This window comes from Suricata suricatta, chromosome 7, assembly GCF_006229205.1.
Source record: "Suricata suricatta isolate VVHF042 chromosome 7, meerkat_22Aug2017_6uvM2_HiC, whole genome shotgun sequence".
Lineage (NCBI taxonomy): Eukaryota > Metazoa > Chordata > Mammalia > Carnivora > Herpestidae > Suricata > Suricata suricatta.
Window position 1 is genome coordinate 12,661,304 of NC_043706.1, and position 15,063 is coordinate 12,676,366.

Below are 15,063 nucleotides of genomic sequence, written 5' to 3' on the forward strand. Positions count from 1 at the left end.
TCCTAGGAATGCTTTTTGGGGAGGTAGGGAGAAAGGCTTGGTCCTTCCCAGAGAGGAGATTCTGAATAAAAGGCACGTTTCAACACCCCACGTTTGGCTTATTCAGTTCATGTTTATTTCCTCCTCGCTGAACAATGCTGTTTACAAGGGATCTTTGTTTCCAAACTGCATTTGGCAGCTTCATGGGACCCGAGTAGCATTATCGATACGTTCTGGAACAGTGTGGCCATACACTGCTTAGTGGTCTGAAGGTGGAAAGTTCCTTCGGATTTCCTTTAGTTCATGCCTGATAGAAAACTCAGCAAGCCGGGTCGGAGAGGGGCTCCCAGCATGCGGAAAAGGACCCCTCATATGTCTCCAGAGCGCTGCTCCGTAGATTCGCCCCGTGCCCCACACCCCGACTCTCAGGCAGAAATGGCTTCACAGTCACCCCAGAAGTAATTCCCCAGGGTCCTGGGCAAGCAAGCCCCGCCCCCCACCCCCATCTGCACATGCGGCTGTAAAATCCTTCCGCAGAGACGGAAAGGGAATTCTCGGTGCTAAATTCAGGGTTTTCACTGAGCTCAGGGACGGCTGGGTAACCCCTTTCCTTTTGCTGTCTTCCTGGTTCCATGTTTGCAGGAGGGATGGGGCCCTCCAAGACTCCTCTGGGGACTCGGCGTTGAGGTCCTGACGTGCTGTGATCAGTGCTGAGAGAGCTTGCAAGGCTCCTCTGGGGCTCAGGGGACCCCTGCAGCCCACGAGAGGTCCCACTCCTCCAGGGCAGACTGAACGGAAGAGCCACGTGCCATAGTAGCAGTCTGAGAGGTTGGGGCCCAGGGGCTGAAGACTTAGCTCAAGTGTTCGAATGTGAGGAAAGGCTGTTTCACGTGCTGCAATGAGGCAGGCCCTGAAGCCATTCAAAGCAAGGCAGGAGCAGTCCTTGGCGAATGGCGTCTCATTCACCGACACCTCCCCCCACGTGCATTCTGCATGACACCCAATACCTGGTCCGAGGCTCCCCGGGGGACCCATCGCTAGTGGCGGCAGAGATGCACTGACGCACTGACGAAGGCAAAGCATTAAAGGGGCCTTCGAGGAGCTTTTTGCAAAATCTGCTTCCAAGCGATCCACTTCCCTGAACACCAGCTCAACAAGGCACCTGCCTCCAGCTGGTGGACACCAAGAGCAGGCGTGGACACAGTCTTACACAAGATGGGCAAAGCAGCACAGGTCTCTCTGCAAGGAGCACATCCCGTTCGGGGCTGAAGGGCATCCCCATCCCTGACCACTGGCGTGTAGCACCGCAGCCGTGGTGGGCCGGGGCTAAGCAGGGGGTGCCCAGAAAGTTCCCTTAACTACTGCTGGTACATTTGGAATGGATTTAAGATCTCTCTTCTTGGACTTCTCTCCCTTTGCAACAAAGAATCTCTTAAACATAGGCACTTGTGTAGAAAAGCTCGACCACAGGAAGTGCGGGACTCAGATCTCAGACCAGCCTCCAGAAAAGGTGGGGCGCCTCCAGCAAAACCCCACATCTCATTCTATGTTTAAACAACGTCTAGGGGCACCTGGGAGGCTCAGTCGGTTAAGCGGCCGGCTTCAGCTCATGATCTCATGGTTCATAGGTTCAAGCCCCGCATCGGGCTCTGTGCTGACAGCTAGCTCAGGGCCTGAAGCCTGTCTTCGGATTCTGTGTCTCCCTCTCTCTCTGACCTTTCCCTGCTCATGCTGTCTCTCTCTCAAAAATAAATAAAAAACATTTAGAATTAAAAAAAAACCAGCATCTAGACCCTCATCTCAAACATATAGCCAATTCACGTCACCCAAGTACAAAAACTCTTCCTAATGGATTCAGGGGTGAAATGTTGTACAACAAAGTTGAAAGTTGCTGAACCTTTAAATGTGTCCTTAGAAAAGTAAAAATGGATAGTTTCTTGCAACATTATGGTTGGGGTGGATTCTTCCTGTGGTGTCCTGATACAGCACTGCATGATCCTTCTCTATTCCAGGAGAACCCCTTACTTTGTAAAGGAAAATTTACTCCTGCATCTGCCTCTTTAAACCAATAAGGTTTATTATTTTAAATAATAAAAGAAAATAAAGTAACACCTCCTGGTCTGCATATACTTTCCAGTCCTAATACTTGAGCAATGCTTCCAAAGTGGCCAGTGCTCACTAATCAATCCATGTGCGCTGTTTCCACAAGTGCCACAGTGGGCCTTCCCCCAAGGCCACAGGTCAGAGCGTTTGCTGTCAGCGGGATTCCACTTGCCCAGTTTCTGGTGGATAACCTTTCAACCAAACATCCCACGGCGCTTCAAAATAATGTATAATCTCTTTAAGTGAGAGGCCAGCCTGACAGGATGGGAGGAGGGAAGAGAGGAAGGAAAACAAAACTCAGTGAAAACCCTGGACAGGGACAGCGTCCTCAAAGCAGCCTCGACCTTGTAGTGACAGATACCTGTTCCCAGAAGGCACGGGTAACACAGGTGGTAAACACAGGTCGCCATGCCTGGTGAGTGTCTGCAGGAAGCCAATTCTCTAAGTTCATGGATCTACTCAAGTGCTTTTTGTTCTTTTGCAGCGACCAAAAGCAGAGGTGGGGAGGGGCCTGGCCACTGATCCTTCCCTTCCCTCCCCTCCGGGACTAGTAGGAGCCTCGGGAAATAGGCAGAAAATCCCCAGCTCCCTTGACAACCTAGTTCCTGCAAAGGCAAACTCCATCTCTCTCTTAAGATAATTGCATTATATTAAATTGCATTATATTAAAGTGAAACCATTTTTCTTTAAAAAAGGAAAAAGAGAAAGAAGAAAGGGAAGGAAGGAAGGAAGGAAGAAAAGAAGAAAAGAGAAGAGAGAAGAGAAGAGAAGAGAAGAGAAGAGAAGAGAAGAGAAGAGAAGAGAAAGAAAAAGGGAGTTGATTTGAACAATGAGGGCGTGAGTTCCAGGCAGCCAGGCTCCGACCATAGACCCGGTCAGCGCCCTGCTTCCAGGCCCCCAGAAGGCACTAGGGGAGCCCCAAAGCCTCCGGGCGGCAGGTAGGGGATTAGAAGGCGGTAGTCCAGCATTCAGGAGCAGCCAGAAACTCTGCCATAACAGGAGGAGGGAGGTGCGAAAGCAGGTGTGCGTGGAAGGTTCCATGAGCCGGAAGTCACCTCATCCTCAGGGTTAGCTGAACAGGGTGTTGTGCTGTTGAGTCACCCGGATGAATGTCGCCCTCCTGCTGAGCTCTTTGAGTTTGGCAGCCCCCACGTAAGTGCAGGTAGACCTCAGTCCCCCAAGAATATCCAGAATGGTGCTTTGTACGTCCCCTTTGTAAGGTACTTCCACAGTCTTACCCTCAGAAGCTCTGGAAGAAAAAGGAAGCTTTTCTTTTCATCTGGTTTTGTCCCCTCTCTTAAGACCTCAGCTGGAATTATTCCCAGTGTTAGCACTCGACCCAGCCCCCAGGCACTCAGACAGCTCCGGGCCTCCCGCCGCCCCCAGTCCCACCCAGTCCCACCCAGTCCACGTTGGTTCAGATGCAGAGCCCATTACGTCAGTATCTCAGGTGAATGCATTCCTCCCGTCCAAATTGCACACACAACCTCGAAAAGAAATGTCCTTGTCCGCAGCCCTGGAGGAAGTAGATCCCTCCCGTCCCACACGGTGACCTTCTCAGCAGTATCCTCCCCTCTACCTTAATCCCTACACCAGCATCCAGTTGACCCAGAGCCCAACATGCCCAAGGGGAAGAACAGACATGGCGGCATTCCTCTTGAACAACCTCCCCCACCAACTGCCTACAATTAAGATGCAGAGAAGACAAAAGTACAGACCATCTCCCGCGTACAATGGTTTGACTGCACCAGGGTGCAAAGCAATGCGCATTCAGTAGAAACTGTACATCACATTTTGAGCTTGGATCCTTTCCGGAGCTAGTGGTGCTTATACAATCCTCACCTGTGACGCAGGCCACTGATGGCCACAGCTAACGTTAGCCCTAGGATCGTAAAGGTGAGCGTTCCCAACACTGACCAGTCACCCAGCACCCAAACAACCTGTGTATACTATTTTTCAGTAGAGTATTCGATAAGTTACATGAGATGTTCAACACTTCGTTACTAAAAAGGCCTTGAGTTAGAGGATTCTGCCCAACTGTAGGCTAATGTAACTCTTCTGAGCACATTTAAGGTGGGCTACGCTGAACAATGACGTTCAGTGGGTTAGGTATAGTAAATGCATTTCAATTCATGGTATTTTCACCTTAAGGTGGGTTTATCAGGACACAGCCCCATAAGTTAAGGAAGATCTGTAAAATGGACCACTCAAGCCCTGTTCGGTTGCAAGGACATATAGTCGGACTTGTTTTTGGAGAAGGAAGGACAACTCCAAACTACTCAAAACCCAAGCCTTCATCTAAGGCTCCGGCAATCTGGAAATTCTAACAATTAACCCAATTCTGGACACTGCTTTCTCTTCAACTAGAGAAAATAGCATCTCTCAATCAGAAACTCATTACCTGGAATTTCAAAATAGCATTAACTCTCATTGCTCTGAAATCCACGCATCCAAGGCGACCCTTAAGTGCAACGAAATCTACCCACTTCAACCACTGACTAGACCAAGCTGGCCTCATGGCTGGTTCAGAATACCAAGCTCAAGGAGCCCGGCACTGGCCACCCCAAAGAGGATCCGCATCACCACACTCTGTAACCAGGGACCAACATCTCCGCACATGTGCCCACAATGACTGCCGTCTCGCTTTTTCAAAGAGATTCCCATGGCCTGCCTGGGGCTTGCTGGAAATCATCCAGACTCTCATCGTTGCTTCTCTGCTAACAGCACCTCATGCAAGTCATTTATTGCCGAAGCTCGAGCCTTCTCATCTGTAAAGCGAAGGTACTTTGATCTGTCTCCCAGGGACAGCATGAGGACTCAATGGTTAATGGTGGGGAAGGAACCAGCAAGGCATAAATAGCTCTACCTTAATTAAATACAACGTCAAAGGAGGACCACGCTTGTGAAGAGGCTGTAAACTGCCAGGGAGAAAAAGAGAAAGAGAGAGGGAGGCAGGGAGGGAGGCAGAGAGACAGAGAGAGACAGAAAAAACCAGACGCAGCCTGCAGGGCCCGGGCTGTCTCCAGATTGAGGTTCTAATTCCCTCAGCACTTCCCCTTCTCATCTAATCGGCTTCCAGAACGGAGTCTTGATACGCTTGAGTCTTCTATTTTCGTTTTGTCTAAACCCTGCTGAAATTACAGATGGGTTTTTCTTTCGGCTCCCTGGCTTCCGTGTGTGCTATAACCTGGTCTACCCTTCCCTTTCTACTTTCCTTGGAACCCGAAACAGACGCAACCAGCTTGAGGGCAAAAAATGTCCTCCAGGCAAAGGGTCTAGCTGTCTCCGAACCACAGTGGCTCCGATTAACGTTCCAGCACACGGCAGACACCGCACAGGCCCTCGGGTAGGGAGGGTGGTTGCTGCCACAGAGCTGGTGATCCTCACCCTGCCCGCCCTCATGAACCCAGCAACCTCCTCGGTTGGGTACCGCGTGGGAGAGGGCGAGTCCTCCCATTCTGACGGAAGTTCCAGGCTGACGGTAGAAGCGTGGTCCCCTCTTCCTGCTCCCCACCCTGCCTTCCCTACTCTGCATCACCGTCATGATGGAGATTCCTCTTCCAAAGGAGAAAGAGACTGGAGAGAATGGGAATGGATATCAGTCCACCAGGATCCCATAAAAGCACGGAACTCTGGCAGAGCCCCCCCACGCCTCGCCCCTGCCCACCCCTGAATCCCAGCAGGGTTCTGAGATCTCCCCTCCGGCTCCCTCTGGACCTCCTGCACACCTCTGCAACCCATGTCCTCAAGATGAGCTTTCAAGTATGGGATGAACGGTAGGAAACAGAGGGTGTCCACCAGGGAGGGCTTGAGTGTCATCCCCGGGCCCGAGCGTGCCTGGAGAATGCGGACTTCCTTCTGAGGACGCAAGGCCTTCTGTCCCGTCCACTTAGTGGGACCTGTCATCAACTAACACTGATGAGAAGCAATAGCAGCTTCTATGGAACAGGGCCAGGCAATGGACCGGTGCCATCCTACAGTTCCTGAAACACGCACACAGATAGTTAAAATGGAAGTGAAACAGGAAATGTCCAGGTTATCTCCTGGGATCATGTGTTTGAAAAAACCAAAAAGATAGGCAGAAGTGAGCATCCCTTCTACAGCGAGTGACACCGTCAAATGGCTAAATATGCTGCCTGTGTCGACTGTCAGAGCATGGAGGCAGCTGACAGTCCTACAGCAGGGGAAACCCGGCACCCTTCTGGAAAGGCCTGACCCCCAGGCAGGGATGTGCACCACACCTGCTGCATCTGCAGCGGGAACCCATTCATCAGCCCAGTGTTTGCAGCCCAACCGTGTTCCAGGCCAGAGACCGGCAGTTATGGGGCTGGCTGGGCAAAGGCTCTATGGGAAGGACAGGGCAAAAATATTTTTGCCCATCCCCTGGAAGTCGGAGTGTCCCCTCCTGGACTGGTTACCCCTTGTCACATTTCCATCTCTGTGCCAAGACCCTTGTGCTCTGTGCGTCCTTTGGAGGGCCCCCAACACACAGTGCTGTCTGGATAAAAACTGGGACTATTTAAAAAGAAGGATGGAGCGCCTGGGGCGCTCAGCGTCTGACTCCGGCTCAGGTCATGATCTCACACTTTGTGGGTCTGAGCCCCGCTTGGGGCTCTCTGCTCTGTTAGCACTGAGCCTGCTTCAGATCCTCTGTCTCCCTCTCTCTCTGCCCCTCCCCTGCTCATGCTCTCTCTCCCCCTCTCTCAAAAATAAAAATAATTAAATATTAAATAATAATAATAATAATAATAATAAAAGAAGCACTATATGTTCTCTAGCTCCCTCCCATGGTCCGTTAGCATCACCAGAACTGATACTGGAGACCTGCTTCCGTCCCGTGCCTGTAAACGCGAGGCGTCACCAAGGGCGCTGGCCTTCCCCTCACCTGTATTCGGCGACACCTCCTGCGTGTTTGTTCATCGCTGTCTCCGAGCTCATCCCATAGAAGAGCTTGAGTTTCTGCCCATTCTTCTCAATTACCTCCCCGGCACACTCGGTGTGGCCCGAAAACATCCCCCCCAGCATCACGAAATCGGCTCCAGCTCCTAAACCCCAACAGTGGGGACAAGAAGAGAAAAGAGCTCAGAGAAAATCGGCTCCAGAAGGATCCGCCGCTCCAACTCACCCCTCCTTGCTCCTAGCGATACTCAAGAGGAGAGTTCGACCTCTCCCTCTTTGGAAAAAGTCACGAAGGCTCGCCATTAGGGAGGAGGCACTGAGCGCCCAGAGAGAGAAATGCAGCCTACTGATGGCTGGTGGTGACTGATGACCACCTAGGACCACCTTCTCAGTGGAGGTCTAAGTCTTGTCATCAGAGCGGCCTCAAGAACTGGGCAGCATTTTCTACTGCGTGTCATCTAATCTCCTCCACAGTCACTCCTCTACTGTTCCCAGCAGACATCTGGTCTACCTTAGGCGATTGGAACCCTCACACTGCCTGTGTAGATCCCCAAAGACCTCCGAACAGACTGAAACTCCCACACTGGAGACTGGGTACTGAGAAACCTAAACGCTAGCTATATATGGCACGAAGCTGCCTCTCCAGTGTCTGTCACAGGGCATCGCACATGGTCAATGTAGAGTAACTAACTGGTTGTTGAGAAAGGAAAAGGTGTATGTGGAAGAACCAGAAATCCCGCCCTTCCCCATCCTGTTCCTGGATGCCTGTGCAGTGTCTCTGCTGACCATGAACTTCTCCTGAGGCCTACTGGAGGCTTGACGTTTAGAACCCGAGGACATCAGGGTCCAGATGGATTGAGTAATTAGGATACAGGGCAAGGAGGAGCAGCAAGCATAGGAACCCTGGAGAAGCGGCCCTGACCTCTTCTACCGGGCCACGGACGTATTTACAGGAGGGCTCTGGGATTTGCATACCAGGGCTTTGTGTCCAGCAGTTCAGAGAAGCAGGCTCTTGGCCTGGCATCGGACAAGCCACATACAATGGGACCGGACCCTTCTACGCAAGACTTACAGGTCCTTCATTCCAGGGTCTCTAACCCGAATGCTAGATGCTTGGCCACCCTTGCATGACTTTAAGGGGACAGAGGAAAACCCGCGTCCAGCCAGGCCTCCCGCCCACCAGAGGGGATCCCAAAGACCAGGAACTGTTATCTGAGAGGCTTCTTCTTAATGACCAATCACTTTAGACGAGATCGGGCGCGTTCAGGGTGGTATGGCCATAGACATGACCAGTCACTTTAAACTGTGCTAGCTCCCACTCTGCGTGGGGAGCCCAGGCTGGACCACTCCCTGGCAGGAAGTAGATTCGATGCAAAAATCAGTAACAAAAACCTGTGGCTAACGGGCAAGTGAGCCCAGTAGTGTAGGGGACTCCTGATTGTCCCTGCTCTGCAGCAGCCTGTGGGACCCCGACCCTGTCATCCTCCTCTCAGGGCCTCGGCCTCCTCAACAATCAAGCAGGCACCCTGGATTACACAGAGATGACCCCCATGTTCCCTTCCATAACCAAGATGCTGATTAATCAGCTCTGACTGACAGATGGACGCAGTTGGTCCAGCGGCTAGCAGAGGGGACAGGGCATGGAGATGCTGCCGGCCCTACACTTCCTGGAGGAAAAGGCAGGTGCCCCCAAAGCCCCACTGCATCACAGCTGCTGCACGAGGCTGCCCCCTGCTGGGAAAACAGGCACCTCGGGGCGGCAGTGAGAAAGTGCTGGGGAGTTCTGATCCCTCCCAAAAGATTCCCCCTGCTTCTGTCCCCTGGGAGACCCTCCCTGAGGTCACCGTGGACCTGGTACCCGCCTCTTCCACAGGCACCCGGAGCCTTCTAAGCCGGGCTTGTGGGCTCTCACTGAGTCTATACTCCAGGATGCCTGCTGGGTGGGCCCAGCCACCAGCCAAAACCCAGCCCATGTCAGGATTCTGGCCAATCCGGGGCTCAAATGCAGGGACTGGAAACTCAGGCCCGGCCTCAGGATTCCCCCAGCAAGCCCCGCCTCTTCATTCCTGTTCCCACCAGAGGCCAAGCAGAGCTGCGCGGGCAGCTCCCTCCCTGTCCCCTTACCAAAGGCTTTGGCGACATCTCCCGGACAAGTGCAGCCTCCGTCCTTCGAAGAGGAAAAAGCAAGGAGAGGGCGTCAGCGGGGTGCTTGGCCAGGCTGTCCCCTCCCCTGGGGTCATCGGGGCAAGTATCTGCGATATCCGGATGCACCCCCTAACCCCACGGCCAAGGGCAAGCCCCCAGCCAAAAACAGCGACCCTCAGGCGGAGCCCAGTGCTCCCCAGTTAGTGTTCTGACTCCGTTTGCTCCCCTCAGTGTTGTACCTACTGTCCCCTCCTGGGGTCTGTCCCCCCCCCCCAACAAGCCCAGGGCAGATGGAGACCTCAGGAGCGGCTCTGAGACCTTGCTCGCCCCCTCCCCCCAGCTCCGCCAGCCCCTCACACAACATGCAGGGCCTGGGGGCCTGGGCCTTCTTAATTCAAGTCTCTTTCAAGGAGTCCCCTCTCCCTCCCTGCCTGGCGGGAGGTGAGGTTTGTTTAGTCCAAGAGCAGAATTATTTTAAGCACCAGGAAAAGGACAAGGAGTTAGTTCCTTTATGATTCCGGCCACCCCATGCATCTCTGATTCATCTTCATGTTATGCGCCTGGTTGGCTTAAAATCAAACATGCATCCTGGACTCCCTGCCATGCCACCCACGGATCGCACTCCAGAGGCTGGGTGAGGGCCCAGCAGGACGGTCACCTTGGGCTGCCCAGCAGGTGCAGGGGGCTCTGTCTCCACACCAGCAACATGGTGCACGGCTTCCAGGAGGCAGAGCCCATTAGGCGTCCTCACAGACACAGGCTTCCGCCTGCTAGTCAGTGCGGCCTGTGTCAAGTCCAAGGAGGGGGCCAGCGAGGGTGGCCCTGACTTGCAGCCAGACCCCCACAGAGAGAGAGGCAAGGAAGCAAAGGCCCTGGGGCTCAGAGTGGGTTTGCCCAGTAGGTGAGACCCTCCCGTGAAGGTGTCACAATGGCCTGGGGAAGGACACAGAAAACAGAGGCTGCCAGGGCTACCTTAGGTCACAATTGGCGGGAAGGTGTGGACGCTCCTGGAGTTGGGGAGCATCTAGTGAGCTGAGCTGAGCCGCCTCATGACCAGCGCCTCTGACAGGGAGCATGGTATTTCTGTGACTCAGTCCCCTAATCCCTTTTCTTAATGTTTTGTTTTGAGAGAGACAGAGACACACACACAGAGTGTGAGCAGAAGAGGGGCAGAGAGAGAGGGAGACACAAAATCCAAAGCAGGCTCCATGCTCTGAGCTGTCAGCACAGAGCCCGACGCGGGGCTCAAACTCAAACCACAAGATCATGACCTGAGCCAAAGTCTGACGCTTAACTGACTGAGCCACTCAGGTGCCCCACAAAGTTCCCCCTTTTTTAAATCTGCTGTTTAGGCCTGTCATTCCAAGAACTAGAACTCGATTTCTGCTTCATTATTTGTTTGTAGTTCGGATCAAAAGGTAGGTGTGAAAGCTTAAACTACTGTGTTTATGATTATTTACTGACTGCAACTACTTCCTCAATCAAGCCCGTAACCAACCCTCCTCGGAGATACTGCTTCTTTGGTTCTAGACCACTGCAATAAAGCAAATATCCCAATAAGCAAGTCCAGTGAATTTTCTGGCTTCTCGTGTGCAGAAAAGTTATGTGTTTGCTTTTCTGTAGTCTACGCACTGTGCAACAGCACTACTGTCTCAAAAAAGGTGCACACCTTAATTAAAAAATACTTTCTTGCTAGCGGCGCCTGGGTGGCTCAGTTGGTTGAGCGTCTAAGTTCAGCTCAGGTCATGATCTCATAGTATGTGGGTTCAAGCCCCGCGTCAGGCTCTGTGCTGACAGCTCAGAGCCTGAGGCCTGCTTCAGTCTGTCTCCCTCTGTCTGCCCCTCCCCTGCTCAAATAAATAAACATTAAAAAAAAATTTTTTTTAAGTACTTTAATGCTGAGCTTTCAGCAAGCCTGAACCGCTGATCACAGATCATTACAACAAATATAATGAAAAAGTTTGACATTTGGGGAAAATTAACCAAAATGTGGCACAGAGATGCAGAAATGCCATTTTGCAATTTGTAAAAAAAATAAAAACAAAAAACAAAAAACAACAACAAATAAACCCAAACCTTGTATCTTTGAAGCGCACTCAAGCTTGGTGCTCCAGAACAAGCTATGCCTGTATCCTCAATGCAGGCTACGTGGCCAAGCCGTCCATGCGAAGACAGTGACTGCACTACCTCGTGTTGGAGCTTCCACACCTCAGCGTGTCTACTTTCTCTTCAAGGTATAACCCCCCAATACACCCCTCACTCCTGCCATTTTTAAACGCCTTATCTCTTTATCAAAGAGCGGGTGGCTCAACTTGTGAAGCATCCAACTTTGGCCCAGGTCGTGATCTCAAGGTTCAGGAGTTCAAGCCCCGAGTTGGGCTCTGCACTGACATCTCAGAACCCAGAGCCTGCTTCCGATTCTGTCTCCCTCTCTCTCTCTCTCTGCCCCTCCCCCACTTGTGCATTTGCTCTCTCTCCTCTCTCTCAAAAATAAATAAACGTTAAAAATTTTCTTAAAAAAAAAACAAGAGGGTTCCATGATGTGCCACAGAGAGGAAATCACACTTACAGCATCTCCTGCTCACTCTGCATGAGAACGGGTTTATAAATAGACAATTCGGCCCAAACAGGCCAGACTGTGCATTTAACCCAGGGCAATCTGGCGTCCCATAATGCTCTGGGGCAAAAGAGGCTGCTCCCTTCCACCATCTCTCGGTCACTTGCAAACACTGTTCAAAGCACCCTCTCATGTGCCCAGGGGCAGGGCAGTTGGGGCAAATCTCTGCAATCTAAGACACATCTACTTTCGCTTACATTCACAGCTGCTAGGTTTTCAAAAACAACATACAAATATTCGAAGAGCTCCTTGTTTTTGCTGTTCAAGAGCGTTAACATTGTATTTTAGTAGAAAAAGCATCACATGAAATGCCTGGTAGGAACTTGATCTGTGAAGTGTCAGCCTCTCTTTTCTTCTTAAAAATACCTGCTCTTGGGGCACTTGGGTGGCTCAGTCGGCTAAGCATCTGACTTCAGCTCAGGCCATGATCTCGCGGTTCGTGGGTTCGAGCCCCACATCAGGCTCTGTGCTGACAGCTCAGAGCCTAAAGGGTCTCTGTCTCTCTGCCCTTCCCCCACTTGAGCTCTGTCTCTCTGACTCTCAAAAACAAATAAACAGTAAAAAAACTTTTTTTTTAAAAACAACCCTGCCCTTCTCTCAAACGGAAGCTGGTGAAAGTAAGCAAGGAAGAGGCAGAGGGAATGCCCATCGAGCACCTACTATAGGCCAAGGGGGTGTTACAAACTTTATTTTTCTATTCCAACACCACTAGAACCTACAGTTGATAGTTTGTAGGTGGAGGGGGAAGGGAGGAGGTGGGAGGGCCTCAGGAAGGTTGAGTGACTTGCCCAAGGTCACGCAGCTATGATGATGGAAGAAAAAGATTAGAACCCGGGTTAGGAGTGCACTCTGAAAATGTCTAGAAGCACTCTTATCAAAACACACGCACAGGTTATTATCTGAAGAGGACAGCGGTTCTAGCAATCTTCATGTTTATCTGTATTTTCTCACTTTTTCTAGGCTCAACCTATTTGGGCGGGGGGGAATTTTTCAGGCCTCAAAAAATTCAGTTATCTGAATTACTTTGTTCAGGTCTTTTTCTTTAACTTTTAAATGTTTGCATGTTTTGAAAGAGAGAGTGAGCGAGCAGGGAGAGGGGCAAAGAGAGAGAGAATGGGAGAGGGAGACAGAATCCCAAGCAGGCTCCATGTGCACGGGGCTCAAACTCACAAACGGTGAGATCACGACCAAAATCAACAGTCAGACGTTTAACTGACTGAGCCCTCCAGGAGCCCCACTTTGTTTAGGTTTTTTATAAAGGTCTAACTGATTCTTTTTTTTTTAATGTTTTATTTATTTTTGAGAGAGAGAGAGACTGCGTGAGCAGGGGAGGATCAGAAAGAGAGGTAGACACAGAATCTGAAGACAGGCTCCAGACTCTGAGCTGTCAGTACAGAGCCCAACACAGGGCTCGAACCCACGAACCGCGAGATTATGGCCTGAGCTGAAGCTGGATGCTCAACTGGACTGACTGAGCCACCCAGGCACCTCCAGAATGGTCTAACTGCTTCTAAAGCGCTATATTCAATCATTAAAATTATTGGAGGCTTGCTGATCCATCATTACCTCTGTGCAGAGGGTCAGTGGGCCAACGTGAGCACTAGTGACCGAGTCTAGAGAAGGAGAGGAATGGGGATTACTCTACCCGGTCCCTTACCATTACCAGCCCTTCATGACGCAGGGCCCTCCTGAGCCCGATAAGCACGCTCTCGGCTTCATAAAATGTGCTCATTAAAACAACTGCAGTTTGTGGGAGCATCCGGGCGGCTCAGTTGGTTAAGCATCCAACTCTTGACTTCAGCTCAGGTCATGATCTCATGGGTCCTGGGTTCCAGCCCCACTTTGGGCTCTGTGCTGACAGCTGAGTCTGTTTGGGGTTCTCTCTCTGACCCTCCCCCACTTGCTCTCTCTCTCTCTCTCTCTTTCTCTCTCAAAATAAATAAAAATAAACTTTAAAAAAAAATGCTGGCACTTGGGTGCCTGGGTTGCTCAGTCAGTTAAGCACTGACTTGGGCTCAGAGAATGATCTCTTGGTTTGTGGGTTCAAGCCCCACATCGGGCTCTCTGCTCAGCACAGAGCCTGCTCTAGATCTGTCTCCCTCTCTCCACTTCGCCACCCCACCACACTCATTCTCTCTCTCAAAAATAAATAAGTAGTTTTAAAAAAGGAAAAGAAAGAAAGAAACTGCTGGAGTTTGAGTTGAGAAGAAACAACAGTGACCCCAGTCAACATTGCCTTCCAGGTCCTGTGCAGCGGGACAAAGGCCGGGCACCCTTGGTTATCAGGGGAGAGTGACCTCACGGGGCGTTCGAAGCTCCCTTTCTAACCTTGGGGCCCTGGGCGCCGACTGTCCTCTCCTGCTGGAGGCCACGCGCGGGGCCGTGTGGAGAAGGACCAGCGGGAAGAGCAGAAGAAGGTGATGTCTCCCCCAGCAGGAGGTGGAAATAGGATGGAACTGGTATGGGAAACGAACAGACGGGGGCCCGTCCCCACCTGCACCTTCTGTGACTTCAGCAAGACTTTCTTTTTCCCTCCCTTGAAGCCTCCTTCTTTTCTAAGCGGGGGAGGGGGCCGTCAAGGGAAGACGTAGAACACTGGACAGGTAGAGACCTCTGCGTGGGTGCTGGCTCTGCCATTGCCGGCAGTGACCTGAACAAGTCACATAAGATCCCAAGGCTTTTAGTTCCTTGTCTGGTTGTGATGGCTAACGTTGTGTATCAGCTGGGCTAGGCCACAGACTGCCCAGAAATGTAGCCAAACATTAGTCTGGTCATTTCTGGGAGGGTTGTTTTTTTTTTTATGTTTATTTTTGAGAGGGGGTGGGGACAGAGGATCCAAAGCAGGCTCTGCGCTGATAGCAGAGAGCCCGACATGAGGCTCGAACTCATGAACCATGAAACCATGATGTGAGCCAAAGTCAGACACTTAACTGGCTAAACCACCCAGGGGCCCCTGGGAGGTTGGTTGGTTGTTTGTTTGAATGAGATTAACATTTGAACTGGTAGACTAAGTGTCCTCCCCAGTGTGGGTGGGCCCCATCTCATCAGCTCAAGGTTTGAATGGAACAAAGGGCTGAGCCTCCTTAAATGAGTTTTTCCTGAATGACGGCCTCTGAACTGGACAGTAACTCCAACTGAAACATCAGCTCCTCCTTGCGCTCAGGCCTTCAGACTCTGACTCAGACTATTTACTAGACCACCAGCTCTCCTAGATCGCTGGCTTAGCAACTCCTCCTGCAGATCTTGGGGCTTCTCACTCCCCCATAATCACAGGAGCCAGTTCCTTAGAATGAATACTCCCTCTCCCTCCTCTGCCGCCC

At 51.5% G+C, this 15,063-nt stretch overlaps 1 protein-coding gene and 1 long non-coding RNA gene across 4 annotated transcripts in view; one reads left to right on the plus strand and one right to left on the minus strand.

Annotated features, from left to right (window-relative positions):
- Positions 1 to 2,032: 2,032 nt before the first annotated feature.
- The window catches only part of GMPR (guanosine monophosphate reductase), a 46,197-nt gene continuing 33,166 nt past the window's right edge, over positions 2,033 to 15,063 (minus strand). Inside the window, exons 7-10 of one of the 2 annotated variants that reach the window (XM_029945451.1) lie at positions 9,106 to 9,148; positions 6,968 to 7,127; positions 3,138 to 3,331; positions 2,033 to 2,337 (exon numbers count right to left, since the gene is read on the minus strand). In XM_029945451.1, the coding sequence (XP_029801311.1) occupies positions 3,151 to 3,331; positions 6,968 to 7,127; positions 9,106 to 9,148 (384 nt within the window). In that variant the 3' untranslated portion in view covers positions 2,033 to 2,337; positions 3,138 to 3,150. Of the gene's footprint in view, positions 2,338 to 3,137; positions 3,349 to 6,967; positions 7,128 to 9,105; positions 9,149 to 15,063 lie in introns of those variants that run through there. The other variant, XM_029945452.1, reaches the window with a different exon arrangement.
- On the plus strand, positions 10,121 to 14,409 carry LOC115296962. Of its 2 annotated transcripts, XR_003911167.1 has the most exons (4): positions 10,144 to 10,203; positions 10,479 to 10,544; positions 11,218 to 11,360; positions 13,987 to 14,409. It is a non-coding gene; the product is annotated as an uncharacterized LOC115296962 (long non-coding RNA). The 2 variants fall into 2 exon arrangements; XR_003911166.1 differs by lacking the exon at positions 10,479 to 10,544 and having other exon boundaries at positions 10,121 to 10,203.